Source organism: Trichechus manatus, unplaced genomic scaffold (assembly GCF_000243295.1).
Source record: "Trichechus manatus latirostris isolate Lorelei unplaced genomic scaffold, TriManLat1.0 scaffold00058, whole genome shotgun sequence".
Taxonomy (NCBI): Eukaryota; Metazoa; Chordata; class Mammalia; order Sirenia; family Trichechidae; genus Trichechus; species Trichechus manatus.
Genome location: NW_004443994.1, coordinates 3974325 through 3993397, shown reverse-complemented (window position 1 = coordinate 3993397; position 19073 = coordinate 3974325). Strand labels below are relative to the sequence as shown.

The following is a 19073-nucleotide window of genomic DNA, read 5'->3' as shown; positions in this document are numbered from 1 at the left end:
ATGAAATGGGAGTTGATTACATAGTGTCTGCAAAACGTCTGAGAATCATAGCCTAGCCAAGTTGACACATAACATTAATCATCATGCTCCCTTTTAAGATAATGCTTCTGTGTTAGACATCTTTTATGTCTCCTTTCATATTCTCTTGGATCATATTTTTGTTTTTGCTCCAAAATTGATGCAGAACCCAAGCTGCATTCAGGTGTAGCTGGACAGCACCTTGCATCAGCTCCCCTATAAATCTCTTTTCTTTTATTCCTGGGGCTTCTCTCGTGCTGCCATACTGGATGCCTGGAGGAGACTACGCAGTCATTCTGGTGCATGAGCAAATGTGAGTTAACAGAAAACCTAGGGCTAGTCCTAATGATCAATGTGGAAACCAGTTTACAAATACTCTCCTTTTCCATTTCTCAGATGGGAAAGTCTGAGGTGCATTCTCCAAAGTTCCTCAGAGAGTCCACAGCCGGAGTGAGCTCCAGGTGTCCACAGTGTGACCATTTAATAATGCACTCAGGATTGACTTTCCCTCCTTCTCTGTTTCACTCTTCCTTGTTCAAGAAACTGCCCAATTGCCTCCAAGTTATTGGCTCAGGTTTTCTTTTTTTGAGAATCCAACCTCAGACTGCTGATATAAAAATGGCCCAAGAAGCAGACTGTCAGATTGGGATTCTGGAACTGGAACACTAACCAGTAAGACAGTGATATATGGGGTGTTCATAAATCCTATCTGTAGTAGTATCATAATTGTCTAGAACAGGTGTCAGCAAAATATGGCCCTTAAGCAAATTGGCTCCATTATCTCTTTTTATAATAAGTTTTTATTGGAATGCAGCCATGCCCATTTATGTATTATCTATAGATGCTTTGTTGAATAGTTATGACAGAGACCATAGCAGCCTGCAAATCCTACACTATTTCCTATTTGATTCTCTATGAAAAAATTTGCAGATCCCTGAGCTAGATTCCCTCCAGTGGTTGATTTAAGGTGAGGTACAGAGGGATGCGGAAGCACTGGCCCTTGAGTAGTGTCTTAGTCATCTAGTGCTGCTCCAACAGAAATACCACAAGCGGATGGCTTTAACGAACAGAGGTTTATTCTCTCACAGTCCAGTAGGCTACAAGTCTGAATTCAGAGCATTAGCTCCAGAAGACTTTCTCTCTCTGTCAGCTCTGGAGGAAGGTCCTTGTGATGCATCAGTCTTTCCTTGATCTGTGAGCATCTCAGTGCAGGAACCTCAGGTCCAAAGGATGCGCTCTGCTCCTGGCTCTGCTTTCTTGGTGGTATGAGGTTCCCATGTGTCTCTGCTCGCTTTTCTCTTTTGTATCTCAAAAGAGATTGGATTAAGACACTGCTAATCTTGTAGACATCATCAGTATAACCTCATCATAGTGATAGAGTTTACAACACATAAGGAAATCACATCATATTACACAATCATACAATACTGGGAATCATGACCTAGCCAAGTCGATACACACATTTTTTTGGGGGACACAATTCAATCCATGACAAGTAGTATGGGGACAATTGAGAAGGACTGTGTAGTTGCCTTTATTAATGATTTTAGAAACCTTAAAAACAATTGACTGACTGCCTCAGGTTAGCCAATTATTATTTCAAGATATGCTGTGAAAGTTAGATAACATATAGAACAGCAATTTAAAGAGACCATTATCTTCTGCAGCAACAGAAAAGATTGTGCTGAAAATCAGACCCAGAAATTAATTGCAAGGGTAGCAATGCTAATAAGAAAGTGAATATAGATCCTTGAGAGATCTCATATGCCAAAGCTGTTGTTGTCGTTAGGTGCCATAGAGTTGATTTTGTCTCATAGTGACTCCATATCACAGAGTAGAACTGCCCCATACGGTTTTCTTGCCTGTAATCTTTACAGAAGTAGATTGCCAAGTTGTTCTCCTGTGGAGCTGCTGTGTGGGTTTAAACTGTCAACCTCTCAGTTAGCAGCCTAGCTCTTAACTGTTTGTACCATCAGGACTCCTTATGCCAAAGTGAGGATCCTTATATGAAAGATTAGGGCCCAAGTCCTGGGTTTGAAACATCTGGGTAGAAAAACTCGCACTCTATAGGCAGCAGAAGAGGCTCTCTTCTTGAGGAGAGTAACGTCCCCTTATATGGAGACCATGAAAAGACTCACCAAAGGCAGCTGACTCATGAGATGATGCTTGTTCACCTCAAGATCGTGCTCACCTCCCTCATTGTACTCACACTAGCAGGGAAATTGATTCTCTTCTTCAGAAGGAAATGGAGTCTCACCTAAAGAATTGTGAGGCTTCACTACAATGGACTAGTAGGAATCAGAGAAACACACGTGCCAGTGTATTGAGCCTGTTGAATTGGGAAGGACAGATATAAGGAAAACAGAATTTATTGACACTAGAGTAAGGTGGTAGAGAAGCTGGTAGGATTGAATTTACTGGAGCACGACTATTGATTAACTATGGATATTTCTAACCTCTTTTCACCCCCGCACCAAACACCCATGCACTCATGCGCTAGTCAGCTAATTCAGATGTGCTTCTCCTAAATGTCCAAAATACCATGAATTACTTTCAATTTCAGTTTTACTGCATCGTTCCATTTATGGGAAAGGTTAACAGCCTCTGTTTTTTCAGCTTCTACAAAGGCTGAACAGAAAGGTAGGGGGAGGAAAGAGGGCAAGGAGTAAGTGAGAGGCAACCGAGAACTTGCTCCTGTGCAGTGGAACAGGTATGTTCACTTTCTTTTACATGCAATTTAGACTTGGATTTAAACCCTTCAATTTCTAATTCAAATAATAACTAAGGAATAGGCAGGAAGGGCAAGCTGCCTGATAGTCTGGCCTGAGAGGTCCATTGCTGGCTTTAGTTCAGGGGAAGTTCACTTTCTCCATTTGGACTAGAGGCAACTAGCTGGGAGACACAGCCAGGCACACTGTTCCCTTGGATGTGCTGTTCTTCAAACACCGACTTAGGGCAGGCACCAGCAAGTGGAGTGGAAAGAGTTTCGCTCTGTCAGGCACTGTGGCAGGCATTGGGAATACAGAAAACAAGACCGTCTCCCTCTGGGGGTTTACAGGCAATTGTAATATAAAGAAATTTTTTCTATTAGTCATACTTAAGAAAGCTTCAGAGTATGATTTTATCATTTTAAATATCTATGTAGAAATAAATTTAATCTCTACATCATTGTTCTTTATAAGTTAAAAACTATATAGTCAGAACTCTGTATATGTGTATGTTTCTCCTAGGTACATTAGAGTCACTTGTAACACTTATTACACATATGGATACATGGGTCTGGGAATCTGGGATTTACCAATCCCTTCAAAAGATTCTTATGTACATCCATCTCATTTTGAAAAAAACTCCTGAACAGGATCAAAAAGCTGTACTTTGTTAATTTGAAGTAAAAAGCTCTGTGGTTCATTTACAGCTAATAAACAACGGATCTTGTTTTTATAAAATTGTTTGCAATAACATCCACATCTCCTGACAGTGTTCTTTAGTCTTTTAAAGAGGGTCCTGTACAATTCCAATAACTAAAATACTGCTTTTAAGGGCTTGTGTTTTACCTCCATATTCCTTGCTCCTCACACTGAAGATGCAGACAAAAAGAAATTGTACAGGAGCAGTATGTTTGAACTTGATTCCTGGTTTTCTCTGACGAAAAATTAATTTTTATAGTTTGCTCTTAGTAATGTAGAGTTTATAGATTGTGTTGAAATATACAGTGAAATCTGTGAGAGCTGGAACTGGATGGGACTGCTTTTATCCAGGTCTTGCAAGTTTTCCACCTTTGACAGGATGCAGTCTTACCACTTTTCTACTTCTCATTTAGTGGAGTGGATGAATTTATTTATTGCAATGATTGTAGATAAATTTCCATCGAATTCAAAAACACTTACTGAAGGTCTATTTTGTACTGCATACTGTGCCAAGATACAAGTTTATAGTAGCTCACCTACTTATCTAAAACACCCTACAGGTTGGACCTATAATTTTGCTCACATTATCCTTATAATTACCCTAAGAAACTGAGGCTTTAGTCAGGGGAGACTCCTTTTTAAGGCCTCACACGTAGTAAATGACAGCTGGTGCTTTTGATGGTATTAGATGCATCTTGAATATTTACCATATAGATACAAAACTTAATATTTGAGACATTTATATATTTTTATTATGAAAAACACACAGATATGATAGAACATCATTTTAATATAATGGAAATCAAAAATGTGCCAGGAGACCCATGGAATAATTGTACTTTAATACTTAATTTTAAAAAGTAAACTTTTATCTTAAATGAAAATCCAATAAAGCTTTTACCCCCCGGGTGACATTTTGTCACATTTGTTTTATCTCTCTAAATATACTGTATGTCCCTCTAAGGAGCCCTGGTGATGCAGTGGTTAAATTCTCAGCTGCTAACTGAAAGTTCAGTGGTTCAAGCTCACCAGCGACTTGGCAGAAGAAAGATGTGGCAATGTGATTTCATAAAGATTATAGCCTTGGAAACTCTATGAGGAAGTTCTGCTCTGTCCTACAGGGTTGCTGTGAGTCGGAATTGACTTAACTGGGTGTGATTTTGATTATGTCCCTCTATATAACATACAATGATACATTGTTGTTCTCACTCTTTTTCCTTTTCGTTTGTTTTTCTTCTCACTTTCCCTTTCCCTATTCCTACTCCTATCATTACTCTGCTCTTTCTCTTGTTTCCATTCCTGGGAGTAAGTTGCAGAGAATCCAACCTTTCTCAGCTAAGTACTTCAGCCTGTATCATTTAAGATTCAGGACATTATCCTGCCCTACCTTTTAGGAAGGGAACCTGCATTCTTTAGATCTACCTCATTCCCACACAGCTTCTCCTTCATCCATTTCTCACTCCTATCCCTGTCACTCTACTAAGTCTGTAGAAAAAAGGGGAGGCCATCTAGTCACAGTAACACCTTAGAGAGCACATTTTGGTTTATGATGGTCACTAGAAAACTACTGTAGGTTGTTGAGCAAGGAATTAATAGGATAACCAATGGTTTTAAGGAAGATTATTTTGCCAGGTAAGTGGCCGCAGCACATTCAGATGTTTAACTCTGACTCTATGACTTACTGACTTTATCTTTTATCTCATTGGCAAAGTGGGTATTAATCGCTAACCTGCAGGTTCTTGTAAGTATTGATGAGATCAGGTATGTAAGACGTGTATCACAGGCTTGCCATATTGTAGGTACTCAACCCATGATATTAAATGCTTCAATTTTATTGTTGCTATGGAAGTAAAACTTTGGAGAGTGGTCAACCTATATTTTATCACTAGATCATCAGAGATTTGGTTAATGATGAAGTGCTCTGTAGTCAGTTAAACCCACCTACATTTTGTCCCATAGAAAAGTACAGAAGTCCCAGCAGCCCTAAGTTGATGTACTCATGCATTGGGCACCCTAAGGCAGAGAATGATGTTATGATATTATTTCTACAGAGAGGCTCTTCTAGGTTGGCAGGTTACCATGGCATCTGGACCCACCATGATGGCCCCCATTTGTCTGGTGGAAAACCAGAACCAGAGGCTGAAGGTGAACCAGCAAGCTGTAGAGATTCTTGACAAGATCTCTCAGCCGGTGGTGGTGGTGGCCATTGTTGGGCTGTATCGTACAGGAAAATCCTACCTGATGAACTGCCTGGCGGGACAGAACACTGGTGAGTGTTGTTCTGGGGCAGGAGTCATTTGCTTGATTCCAGCTTTACCTCAGCTTCTTGATTCTCCTCCCGATTCACCTGAAGAGAGAACGTAACTCCTCAATAAATAACCTTCTAATTCTAACTACCACATTACTCCCTTACTACAATTTCTTCCTATAATTTTTGGTTTACACCTGGTAAGGAAAATCTTTCCTGCTGGTGCTAATAACTTCCCTTTTTCCTATGTGATCAAGAACTGGGCCCCTGCAATTGTTCTCCCTTCTGTCTTGCAATATATCTTGCTTTCTCTATGGAATATTCCATCAACATATAAAGATGTTTGAATATTTATCGTCTTAAAAATCCTTTCTGGGCTCCACATCCCATTGTGGCTACCACTCATTTTTTTAACCACTTTGCAGAACAAAATATATTGTCTCAATTTCCTTTTTCCCTTCGAATGTCCTCTCTTGAATCCCTTTCTCTCTGGCTTTGGACCCTGCCATTTTTCCAAACTGCTCTGGGTACAGTTAGCGGTGACCTCCGTTTTGTCTGATGCGGTGGGTGCCTCTTTGTCTCCATCCTGAGCCTTTGGTTGGCATCATTCTCACAGCTGATGTCCTTCCTTCTCCCTGAAATAGATGACACACAAAGGTGACACTCTTGATGAAGCGGAGAAAGCACCATCTTGTATCCTGAGGCCCTTATAGTCCTACAAGTCTGCAAGTTTTTCAAGAGTAGTAACTGGGCAGCCTGGACTATCTGCCATCACTGTATGTTGCTTTCTCCTATTTCCTGGCAGGCTTCCCTCTGGGCTCCACGGTGCAGTCTGAAACCAAGGGCATCTGGATGTGGTGTATACCCCACCCCTCCAAGCCCAACCACACCCTGGTCCTTCTGGACACTGAGGGTCTGGGTGACGTGGAAAAGGTAAGGCAGAGAGTCACAGAAAGATTCTTTTACTCTGAATTTTCTCCTTATCTCTTCTTGGTCCTTTGTAACTTCTGTGATGTATTCCCGAAATCTAAAACTCCAATTTTGCAAATGAAGCAAATTTTGGTCTCTTTGAACCTCACTTCTAGGTAAGATCAGATATCGTGGTATATTAGTAAGCTCTTGTTTTATTTTTTGGCACTGGGTTGAATGATTGGATTCAGTTTGATACTTTTGAGCAAATAGGTTCCACCAGGGCTCTGGACTTCGTACTGTAGATTTTAGTAACTAAATAAGGACTCTGCCCTCAAAAGCCTTATGGCCAGTTGAGAAGACCATGCATATGCATTCAGATTTAATACAGTGTGATTGGAAAAGAAGCAGGTTAGGTAGAGGGAGAATTTGCATTGTAGTGCAATCCCACACCTTTGTCAATTCCATGGGAAGCTCTGTAACTGGAATGCCCCTTTTTAGTTATCCTGAATTGGAACAAGAATGCTGGTCCTTTAGCCCCAGTTGCTAATTAATCACTAGAAGGCTATCCTGGAAGCCTTTGTCATTACAAGGGCTGACAGCTGAGGGCTGTATCCTATCAGTACTCCCAACAGCTGGGGGAATACTTTCTTCAGTCCCTAAGGGGGATCCAAGGAGCACATCACAACCACTATCACATGCACTTAAGTATTAAGTTGCGTTGGTAAGAAAGAAGAAAGCCATCACTCCCATTCCAGGGGATCAGGAAAGGCTTCTGATCCACCTTCAAAGGTACTCCATGAAGTGTGTATTTGAGAGTTGGAGCTAACAAAAGTTGGGTTTACATTTCCTATGGTAAAACTCATCAGCCACACACAGAACATTCGGGAAGGCTTTGATGCACCTCTAACTGCTCTGGTTCTATGAAAGCACATGCTTCATTTACAGCAGACTTTTTAAGGTATATTTTTGGTATTTTGTCTTTATACTAATAGGTGAAATGAATAATTTCTTTTTTCTTTTTTGTCTTACTTTAGGATTCATTTGGATATAGTATCTACATTTCTATAGCTCTCCATTTCTGCCTAAATTCTGTGTTTAAAACCAGATATGAAAAGATATACCCTTGTTGTCTAGACAGTTTATTATTTTTCAGAAGACCCACTTCTTTGTGTCCTAACTGGTTTCTTTAAAAAAAAAGTTAGTGTTTAGGGAAATAAAGTAATGAATAGGCTATTTTTCCCCACTTTCCCATGTTGAGTCTTCTAGGCATAAATTCGAAGTTTTACCTTTGCTCAAGGCATTAGTGCCACGTTTTACACATTGTTTATAGCAGTAACAATTTCTGGATTATGCTATAATTTAGACAGTGCTATAATTTATACCAACATATCAGTCTAGCCTGTGAGATCCTTCATGAGCCTGCACCAGAGCTCATTTTCTAGTCTTCTTATCTGCACCTTCCCCCTGCTCCAGTCAAACCAAATAACTCCATGCTTACTGCAAAGGACCCCTGAATTCTAACATCTTTGATTTTACTTCTGTGAGTCTTTCTATCTGTGGGATCACTTCATTTGTTCAAGTCCACATTCTACTAACTCTTTAACACCCAGCTCGAGGCTTTTAGGAAGGCTTCATATCACTCACTCTTTCTGCAACTTTAATAGCTTCTATTCTTCCTCGATAGACTTATCATTTTAATTTACTATTAAGGCTGTAAGTTCTACTGTTCCTATCCATTACTCAGATGTAAGCTCTTTACAGATATTGTCATTTTTGTTGTATTCATTTTTATGCATGTTTGTCTCCACTTTGAAATGGTCATCTTGAGAGTAAAGTTGCTGTCACTAACTTTGCTTCTGTAAACCTGAGAACAGTGGGAAACCTTCAGTAGCTGCTTATAAATATTTATTGAATTTAGTTGGATATAATTAGAATCCCCAGTCGTACTTAGTGTTGTGTAGTTTATATAGTCCGTGATAAATAAACATGTGTTGAATTAATAATTACTAATTGCACACCTAATTGCACTAGTACAGTAGTACTAGATCTTCATTATAGGTTAACTTATTTCATCCCATTGAGGGAAAACAAAAACCTCTGAGGATTAGAATCCTTTAATACATGGAGAAATTGCAGTCATAAGAAATGTCATTGTAATGGTCAAAGCTGAGATTTGCATTCATGTCTGTCTTCACATCTGTCTTAGTTTCCTAGGGCTGTGTGAGCTCTGGTGGTGCAGTGGTTGAGAGACGGGCTGCTAACCAAAAGGTCAACAGTTTGAATCCACCAGCTGCTCCTTGGGAACCCTGTAGTTCTACTCTGTTCTATAGGGTCACTGTGAGTTAGAATCTACTTGATGGCTTTGCTTTGGTTTAGTTTTGGTCGTAACAAAATTCCACGAGTAGGTGGCTTTAAATAACAGAAATCTATTTTCTCGCAGTTCAGGAGGCTGTTGTTGCTGCCGTTAGTTGCCATCTAGTCGATTCTGACTCACAGTGACTCGAATTCAGGACATGGCTCTGGGAGGAGATCCTTCTTTGACTATTTTAGCTCTAGTAGCTGCTGGCAATCCTCAGTATCCCTATGCTTACAGATCCATCTGCCCTCTGTGTCTGTCTCCCCCGCTCTGCGTCTCTGTGTCTACCCTGCTCTTTTTATAAGACGCCACACAGCAGTCTAGGACCTAGATCTGGTATGATTTCATTAACAATAAAAAGGTCATATTTTCTGGTATAGGGGTTAGGACTTCCAGTTTTTTTTTCGGGACACAATTGAATCCATAACAAAACCTATTTCTTTGCACAGCCAGTATGTTAGTTGAAATAATAAGTGAAAAACTGATAGAATAAATGTCTGAATGAGTTTCCAGTGTAATCCCTAAGTCTCTTACTGCAATGTGTTTTCTAGGGAGATACTAAGAATGACTCGTGGATCTTTGCACTGGCTGTACTTCTGAGCAGCACCTTTGTCTACAACAGCATGGGCACCATCAACCACCAGGCCCTGGAGCAGCTACAGTATCCTTCCAAGAACTGAACCACCGTGCTTTGTTGAAATTATGGAAATATGGGTCAAGTCAGATTCTCCTCTTAATTCCTTTCTCTTGTAACTTAATTGCCTTGGTGGAGCAGAGGGGATACAGGGCAAAAAGAATATTTATAATAACTTTTAATATGGAAAACATAGACATTGTGAGGTACAGAGTTTCTTTTCCTTATCCAAGTCATAGTTATGTGACAGAACTCACGGAACTAATCAGGGCAAAGTCCTCCCCAAGACCTGATGGAGTAGAAGATTCCACAGAGTTTGTGGGTTTCTTTCCAGACTTTATCTGGGCTGTACGGGATTTCACCCTGGAGTTGAAATTACATGGTCACCCTATTACAGAAGATGATTACCTAGAGAACGCTGTGAAGCTGATTCCAGGTATCAGAGCATTGTCTGGACAGTGGATGGTTCAGTGGCGGTGGGATGAAATAATGGGTTACATTTATGTGGTTGGGTATCTGATGAAAACTTTAAGAGAAATATCAGTTTTCATTTACTCCTTCTTCTTTTCATTTTCCGCTCAGGCTTTCTCAAAACATTTATTGAGAAATTGGCTAGGCAGAAGAGTAACACTGTCAATTCAAATATAGTCCTTGACCCCAAGGAGATCATATAGTTGTGGTAATATCTTCAAATTACATTTTGGATACATTTAGTCTTTAGAAGTTTTTGCTAAAAATAGCTGACAATGTACAAATTCGTTTACCATCAAAATAGTTTTCCTAATTTCCTCTTCTAATTTTGCCCCATTGGAGTTGTTTATAAGAAACAGTGCTGGCACAACAGTTATGAGCTCAGCTGCTAACAGAAGGGTTGGTGGTTCAAACCCACCCAGTGGCTCTGCAGGAGAAAAGACATGATGATCTGCTCCTGTAAAGAATTCAGCCTAGAAAACCCTATAGGGCAATTCTACTGTGTCACATTAGGTCAACTATGAATAAAAAATCACCTCGACAGCACACAATGACAGCAATCCTTGTTTGTGGCTTTTCTTCTTTTTGATCCCACAGCTGCATTTCTACATGGGATGGAGTAGACTAGAAATTTACATTTGATATTTCATTTATTTAGCCATGCATCCAATAAACATATAATAAACAACCTCTGTATACCTGGCAATATGTTCACTTCTAGGGAAACTGTCCAAAGGTGTTTTACTTGGGACATATATCTCCTCAATTTCTCTCCAGAGTTATGTCATTGTAAAAATTTAACTTTCAAACAAGCATTGAATGTCTATGTTAAAGGAGCTCTATAAGCATATTGTTGTTAGTTACCTTGGAGTTGGCTCTGACTCACGGTGGCCTTATGTATAACAAACTAAATGTTGCCTGGTCCTGCGCCATCTTCATGATCGTTGGTATGTTTGAGTCCATTGTTGTGGCTAAATTGTATCAATCCATCCCTTGTTTTTGTTGGCCCTGTAATTTACCAAACATGATGTCCTTTTCTAGTAATGGTCTCTCCTGATGACGTGTACAAAGTAAATGAGTCAAAGTCTTGCCATCCTTGCTTTTAGGGAACATTCTGGTAGTATTTATTTAGACTGATTTGTTCATTCTTTTGGCAGGCCACTGTATATTCAATATTCTTTACCAAAACCACAGTTTGAGTATATCAATTCTTCTTCTGTCATCCTTTTTCCCATTATCCAACTTTCTCATCCGTGGGAAGTGATTGAAAAGACCACAGTTTGGGTCAGATGCTCCTTAGTCATCAAAGTGACATCTATGCTTTGTAAAACCTTAAAAAGGTCTTTTGCTACAGTTTTGCCCAATGCAATATGGCATTTGATTTCTTGGGTACTGCTTTCATGGATGTTGATTGCTTATCCAAGTAGAATGAAATCCTTGGCATCTTCCATATCTTTGCCATTTATCATGATGTTTATTGGTTCAGTTGTGTGGATTTTCATTTTCTTTATGTTCAAGTATACTCTATACTGAAGGCTGTAGTGTTTAACCTTCATCAGTAAGTGCTTCAAGTTGTCTTTATTTTCAGCAAGAAGCTTGTATTATCTGTATATCACAGATTGTCGATGAGTCTTTCTTAAATCCTGATGCCATGTTCTTCATATAGTCCATCTTCTTGAATTATTTGTTCAGTATACAGCTTGAATAAGTAACGTGACAGGATACAACCCTGCTGCACACATCTAATTTTGAACCATGCAGTATTCCTTTGTTAGTCTGAATGAAGGCTTCTTGATTCATGTACAGGTTCCACGTGAGCACAAGTAAGTTTTCTGAAATTTTCATTCTTCACACTGTTATCCATAATTTGTTATGATCCACACAGTCAAATGTCTTTGTGTAGTCAATAAAACACAAGTAAACATCTTTCTGATCTTCTCTGGTTATTGCCAAAATCTGTATGATGTCAGCAATGATATTCCTTGTTCCACGTCCTCTTATAAATCATACTTGAACTTTTGGCTATTCCCTGTCAATGTATGGCTGCAACTGTGTTTGAATTATCTGCATCAATGTTTTGCTAGCTTGTGATACTAACGATATTGTTTGATAATTTCTGCATTCCATTTGACCACCTTTCTCTGGAATGGGCACAGATATAGATGTCTTCCAGTCAGTTGGCCAGGTAGCTGTCTTTCAGATTTCTTTACTTAGAGGAGTAAGTGCTTCCAGTGTTCTAGCTGTTTGTTGAGCCATCTCAATCAGTATTCCATCAATTTCTGGAGCCCTTTTTTAACCAGTACCTTCAGTGCAGCTTAAACTGTTTCCATCGTTACCAGTGGTTCTTGATCATATGATACCTCCTGAAATGCTTGAAAGTCAACCAACTCTTTTTGGTACAGTGACTCTGTATATTCCTTCTATCTTCTTTTGATACTTCCTGTGTTATTCATTTTTTTTTTTTTTTTGCCCATAGAATCCTTCAATATTTCAACTCAAGGCTTGAATTTTCTCTTTATTTTTTTCAACTTGAGAAATGCCGATTGTATTGTTTCCTTCTTTTTCTCCTAATTTCATGTATTTTCACACTTCATCATAAAAATTTATAAGCTACGTTGTTCCTAAGAACAGGCTTCAGAGCATGGAAGCATTGGAGACTGCAAAGATACAAAAGTCCCTGGTCATGAAAATCTTTAGCTTCCGTGCCCCGAGGCTTTGGTCACTGTCATGGAATGGATTATGTCCCCCCAAAAATGTGTGTATCAGTTTGGCTGGGCCATGATTCCCGGTAGTGTGTGATTTTTCCCATGTGTGGTAAATCCTGCCTCTATGATGTTAATGAGGGAGGATGGGCAGCAGTTGTGTTAGTGAGGCAGGACTCAATTTACAAGACTGGATTGTGTCCTGAGATATAAAAGACAGAAGTGAGCAGTGAGACAGGGGGACCTCATACCATCAAGAAAGCAGTGCCGGGAGCAGAGCGCGTCCTTTGGACCCGGACCCCTGCTCAGAGAAGCTCCTAGTCCGGACGAACACCGAAGAGAAGAAGGCCGACAGAGAGAAAAAGGCTTCCCCTGGAGCTGACGCCCTGAATTTGGACGTTTAGCCTACTTTGACCGTGAGGAAATAAACTTCTCTTCGTTAAAACCATCCACTTGTGGTATTTGTGTTATAACAGCACTAGATGACTACGACAGTCACTGTAATATTTTTTCCTATTTCTCAGGTAATAATCTCAAAGCCCAAATATCCAATCAGCCCAGGGAGTGCATCAGGAATTTCTTTCCAAACCGGAAGTGTTTTGTCTTTGACCGGCCATCAAGTGACAAAATACTCCTAGCCCATATTGAGGATGTGCCAGAAGATGAGCTGGATCCTAATTTTCAGGAGCAAACAAAAAATTTCTGTTCTTACATATCCACCAATGCGAAAACCAAGACCCTCAGGGAGGGAATCATAGTCAATGGGAATCGTGAGTCTCTTTTTTGTATTCGTGTGGGGCCTAATATGTGTTGGGAGTCCCTTGGTAGTGCAAATGGTTAAAAACTCAACTACTAGCTGAAAGGTTGTTGGTTTGAACCCACTCAGCGATTCCTCGGGAGATAAGCCTGGTGATCTGCTTATGAAAGGTTACACCTTGAAAATCCTATGGGTCAGTTCTACTCTGCACTTATGGGTCTCTATAGTTGGAAACGACTTGACAGCAACTAACAACAGAAATATGTGTTGAATATATTATATAATGTGTTTCTTAGAATTTTTACTTGATTCTGTATAGAAATATGGGTATACAGATATTTATAGTCCATGAAGAAATATGTGTATTTTAGTATTTGTATTTTTGGGGGGTTTGCAAATCCCTCTTGAAAATAGTAAACACTGTCATTAATATCTGGGGCTTCATGTTTCTGAAAGAACCCTCCACTGATGATAAATTCACTAAAGGCATATATAAGAACAGAATATACCATCTTTTCAGGGAAAGTCCTATATGATAAGTGTTCTTTGCAAGGCGAATACAAAGGATGTTTTTGGAGTTTAATGAAGCCCAGAAATGAATATTAGCCAATAAATTCCTAAAAATTCACTGGGAGCCTAAGAATTAGAATTAAATATAATGTGATTTATCCTGCCTTATCTGACTACTTGTGTAATCTATTTTCCTTTTAATTTCTTTTAATGGGAAATTATATTTTTCTGACACTCCTGAGTAGGTTAGATGGAGGTAGACACTTAATTTTTTTAATGCTCTGACCTGGAGAACCATAGCAGGAAGAGTCAGTAGGAAAATGAAGGTGATGATATTAGAAACATGTAGGAGTGTGTGTGATTTTAGAAATGTAGTTTCAGAATCTTGGAACTTGCTATTTATCCCTAAATTTCCTGCCTCATTCAGGGCTGGGGACTCTGGTGGTGACCTATGTGGATGCCATCAACAGTGGAGCAGTGCCTTGTTTAGAGAATGCAGTGACAATTCTGGCCCAACGTGAGAACTCGGCAGCTGTGCAGAAGGCAGCTGACCACTACAGTGAGCAGATGGCTCAGCGCGTGAGGCTTCCCACAGACACACTTCAGGAGCTTCTGGATGTGCACATGGCCTGTGAGAAGGAGGCCATTGCAATCTTCATGGAGCACTGCTTCAAGGATAAAAATCAAGAGTTCCAGAAGATGCTTGTGGTACTTAATATTTACCTTTTGTGACACTTCCTATTAAGGAATGAAGCCTACAGGTGACTTTATTGACCCTATGGCTTGTCTCTAACTCAAGGATAAAGTAGTCTGAATTCTCATAAGAGAGAGAGTTATAGGGGGCTATATTTCCATCCTTCTTTCCCCTAAAGATTGTGCACTTTATCCAAAAATCTAGATGATCACAGAGCAAAATCAGTATAGGTAATTCCTTATGTGAATACTTCTATGGATTCAAAGCCTTCACAAAACAGCCAAAAGTCATTCCTGAGCTTTCTGAACACACTCTCCCATTCCTTAAGACCAACGTTTCTCTTATCAGAGTCTCATTCCAGTCTATTCTTAACTTTAATGCTCTTGTATCCCTGTATCATTGAAGATAGAATCGTTGACTGCTATAGGTGCAAAGAATCATAGAGGTTATGTAATGCAACCCCATCATTTCACAGACGAGTAAACTGAGTCCCAGGCAGGTTAGGAAAGTTTTCAGAGTTGAGAGTAGAACAAGTCCCCTGATTCCTGATTCACTGCATGCCTTTGTTGTTGTTATTAGGTGCCATTGAGTTGATTTTTACTTATGGCAATAACTGACAATTCTCCTAGTTTCTTTGAAATTTCATCTCCCCAGTTCCGTTTTTTCTGATGACTTTCCTCTATATTTCCCTTGTAGGAAATCATAAAGAATAAAAAGGAGGATTTCTTGCTGCAGAATGAAGAGGCCTCTGTTAAATACTGTTGGGATAAACTGAATCATCTTTCAAAGGCCCTGATGGAAAGTATTTCAGCTGGAAAATTTTTTGTCCCTGGAGGGTACAAGTTCTACATAGAAACAAAGAAAAAGATTGAACAGGACTATTCTCAAGTGCCCAGGAAAGGAGTAAAGGTGAGGAACAAGGGGAGCACAAGAACACCCACAGAACAGAATCAAGGGGTCCATGAAGCCTGATTAACACAGCACCAGTTGTAAGGAAGAAGAAAGCTTGGTGATATAAATCCTTTAACTTTCAATGTCCAATATTTATTTAATCTTGTATATAAACATTTGGCAGTAGGAATGTTCATTTCTAAAGAAAGAGTATGGAAATCATAGATCCAGGAGAGACAGAACAGAAATTATTCATTCCCCTCATCAAGCCACCAGGCAGGCATTGTGCGAAGGGCTGAGGATTTACAAATAAAGAGTCTTTGCACTCAAGGAGGATCAAAAGTGAGAAAGAGTCAAATAAATGGACAATTGTAGACAGAACTATATACTATGAACCTGTGGTTCAGAGCTGCACCAGTTGTGGTAATAAGCATGATAATAATAATAATACAACAAAAAAATATCAAACAATTATTTCTGATGAGACAGGCAATGATAAGCACTTTCCCTAGAGGTTTTAATTTGGTCTTCCAAATAAGGTTCTGAAGCATCTGCTCATACTCTCCACATTTTACAGATGGGAACTGGAGGCACAAGCAGACTAAATAACTTGCTTAAAGTTACACAGCTAGCAAGTGTCAGGGGAGAGCAGCAACAGAGATTAGAGGCAGCATTTCCCATTGATTGAGAAGATGGTCTAGGAAAACTTCTGGAAAAGGAAGGTGGTGTAAATTTTGAAGTATTTGTACATGTGTTATCCAAGTTGAGATGTTACATGAAGGGAAGAGCTCCACGTAGATGTACAAATATGTAAAAGCACCTGAGGGTGTGTGTTTGTATAACAGTGCATAGTTCTGAGTGGCTAGAACCTAATTCGGGTGGTGGGAAGTAGCACCAGAAGAGGGATGGCAGGGAGAGGGAAATGGCAGTAAGGAGGGTCTCTCGTCACATTAAGTTTGGACTTGGTAGTGATCTCCCAGAGGATTTTAACAGGAAGCAAAAATGACATGAACAGACTTGTTTATGCAGCACTAATCTCCTCAGTGGAAATTTCAGTTCTTTGCTTTTTCTTGGTTCCTCAGGCAAACGAGATCCTCCAGAGCTTCCTGCAGTCTCAGGCACCAATAGAAAATTCCATTCTGCAGTCAGACAAAGCCCTCACAAATGCAGAGAAGGCCATAGCAGGTACAGTGGCAGGGCTCAGCCCACTGTGGGCGGGATTGTTCCTGCAACGCCCTCTGAGGAATCTGACAGAGATCTTCCTGAAACAATGTTCTTCCTCTCCTTCTGTGGAACATACGCTGTGCTGAATCTGAAAATAACAAGGGGATTGTGGTTGTAAGTCCACCCAGACAAGGCAGGGCTTTTCCCATCACATTTTCAAATCTGCTTTTGATGTCCAAGTGGATACTGGGTGAATTCAGGGATTTCCCACCACCCTTTCAAATTTTGTTTGATCTCTGATGTTAGGTAGGTAGAGCTCGGGCCTGAACTATTATTTTCTTTCCTTTGTAAAATCTTCATGGGCAGTGGAGCGAGCCAAGAAGGAGGCAGCTGAGAAGGAACTGGAACTTCTAAGACAGAAACAGATGGAGCAGCAGCAGCAGGAGGAGGCTCAAGACAGGAGTTTAGAGGAAAACAAGGGCCAACTGAAAGAGAAACTGGAGAAGGAAAGAGAGAACTATATTAGAGAGTTAGAAAGGATAATGGAGCATAAGTTGAAGGTAAGTCTGGCTGGGACCTTGGTAGATCCTGAAGGTCATTGCCTTGGTGCCTCAAGAAGGGGGAGGGGTTCTAGGTTAGAGCAATATAAAGAATCTTCATTGCCATCTACTGGATGATTCACTAGAGGCCCTGAATCCTTTTAGTTTTTCAAGGGGCCTTTGAGTTCTGCTTCACACTGAGCCTCTGGAGAGTCCAGAATGACTTTGGCCCATCCAAGCCTTTGGGGAATATAAATAGGTTTGAACTGCTGTTTTGGATGATTCTAAACTGATTTCACAAGGCCATGTATTTCATCCAGGTATATCTAAAATCAGCAGCAACAGTTTTACTTTACCAAGGTCACTGCCAATTATCAGGAACCCAAAGACCCTGAGTTACAGCCACACTGACCTAAAGCTATCTATCAGATGAGTCCTAATTAGAAATACAGGCAACTGTTAACATCTAACTTTGCTGCATTCATCTCTGCTGAGAACAGACAACCCAGGTCACTACTTAGCACAGGGGAATTCTCTCTTTTTCCATCTGGAAGTATTTATAAAGATTTTGAGATTAGCTTATAAGTTCCCATTATTTTGAAGATGTAGATGACCATGCAATCCCAAGTGAGACTTAGAATTGCTACAGTTTTCCCTACTGGCATTTTTTGGTTGGAACATATTACAGCATTTGTTCTCATGCTTGGTTTAGCACCCTAGAAAACCCAAATGGTGGGTGAATATTAGCAAGGTTGTAAACTGTTTTCTCTCAATGTCCACTTCCGAGGCAGAAGATATTCCTTGTTGTAAATATTCTCCTTCATGACCTAATAAGAGAGAACATTTCTAGGAGTAAAATATAGATAGTTTTACAATATTCTTAAATACACAAATGTGATTCTTTAAGTAATTCAGATTTTAAAATATTTACTCCTTTCGCATCTCTGATTTTAGGTCCGGGAAGATCTGCTTAATGAAGGATTTAGAAACAAATCTGAAGAGATGGATGCAGAGATAAATTATTTGAAAAATATTGTTTATAAGAATACAAATGATAATACTCCCTTCATTTCACAGGCCCTGGACAAATTTGCCATTGAAATCACTTCAATCCTGTCTGCTCCTGCTAAATTACTTGGTCAAATTGTGAAAGGCATCAGCTCACTGTTTAAAAAGGATTAGGTGTTGACCATAAACCGAATGTTAGGTTGTCTGGGATCTTGGTAGTGTCTGAATTATAGAATATGGATATATGCTGTGACCTATTTTTGGTGTTTAAGTGTTTCACTTCTCTCTAGCAAAGTCTTAAACATAAAAAGTGTGTACTAGAGGATATCAGTGCCTGGCACATGTTAGATAGAATAAATGTTGATTTTATTAGTTAATTTAAAGGGGAGACGAATAGTGCTTTAACACTGGTGTTGGCAAATTTCGGCCTGTGGGCCAATTCAGGCCTGCTACCTGTTGTTATAAATAAAGTTTTATTGGAACACAGCCTTGCTCATTTGTTTACAGCTGCTTTCATGTCAGAACGGCAGAGCTGAGTAGTTGAAACAAACACTGTATAGTCCAAAAAGCCTAAAATATTTCTTACCTGGCTCTTGAGAGAAAGAATACCACTATCCTTAAAAAGTTCGGTGGTGGCCCCTCCTCTGTAGGCAGGGCAGTTTAGAAGATGGAATAGAAAACAAGATCAACCTTGCTGTAGCAGTAAAAAAAATACTTTAAATAAATTTATCAAGACTGCTACTGAAAGTCACTGAAAGAATT

At 39.7% G+C, this 19073-nt stretch overlaps 1 protein-coding gene across 1 annotated transcript; it reads left to right on the top strand.

Moving 5' to 3' along the window:
* The first annotated feature begins 5504 nt into the window (after positions 1-5504).
* On the top strand, positions 5505-17573 carry LOC101355965 (guanylate-binding protein 6-like). Its single transcript, XM_023733387.1, has 9 exons — positions 5505-5694; positions 6479-6606; positions 9493-9602; positions 9815-10011; positions 13273-13518; positions 14443-14723; positions 15406-15618; positions 16683-16785; positions 17131-17573. The coding sequence occupies exons 1-9, from the start codon at positions 5505-5507 to the stop codon at positions 17439-17441; spliced, it is 1779 nt and encodes a 592-aa protein (XP_023589155.1). The 3' UTR covers positions 17442-17573.
* The last annotated feature ends 1500 nt before the right edge of the window (positions 17574-19073 follow it).

Coding starts and splice junctions, on each gene's coding strand:
- LOC101355965 (XM_023733387.1), top strand. CDS start 5,505: ATGGCATCTGGACCCACCATGATGGCCCCCATTTGTCTGGTGGAAAAC. Junction 10,012..13,272: donor CGCTGTGAAGCTGATTCCAG/GTATCAGAGCAT, acceptor CCTATTTCTCAG/GTAATAATCTCAAAGCCCAA. Junction 15,619..16,682: donor TGCCCAGGAAAGGAGTAAAG/GTGAGGAACAAG, acceptor TTGGTTCCTCAG/GCAAACGAGATCCTCCAGAG.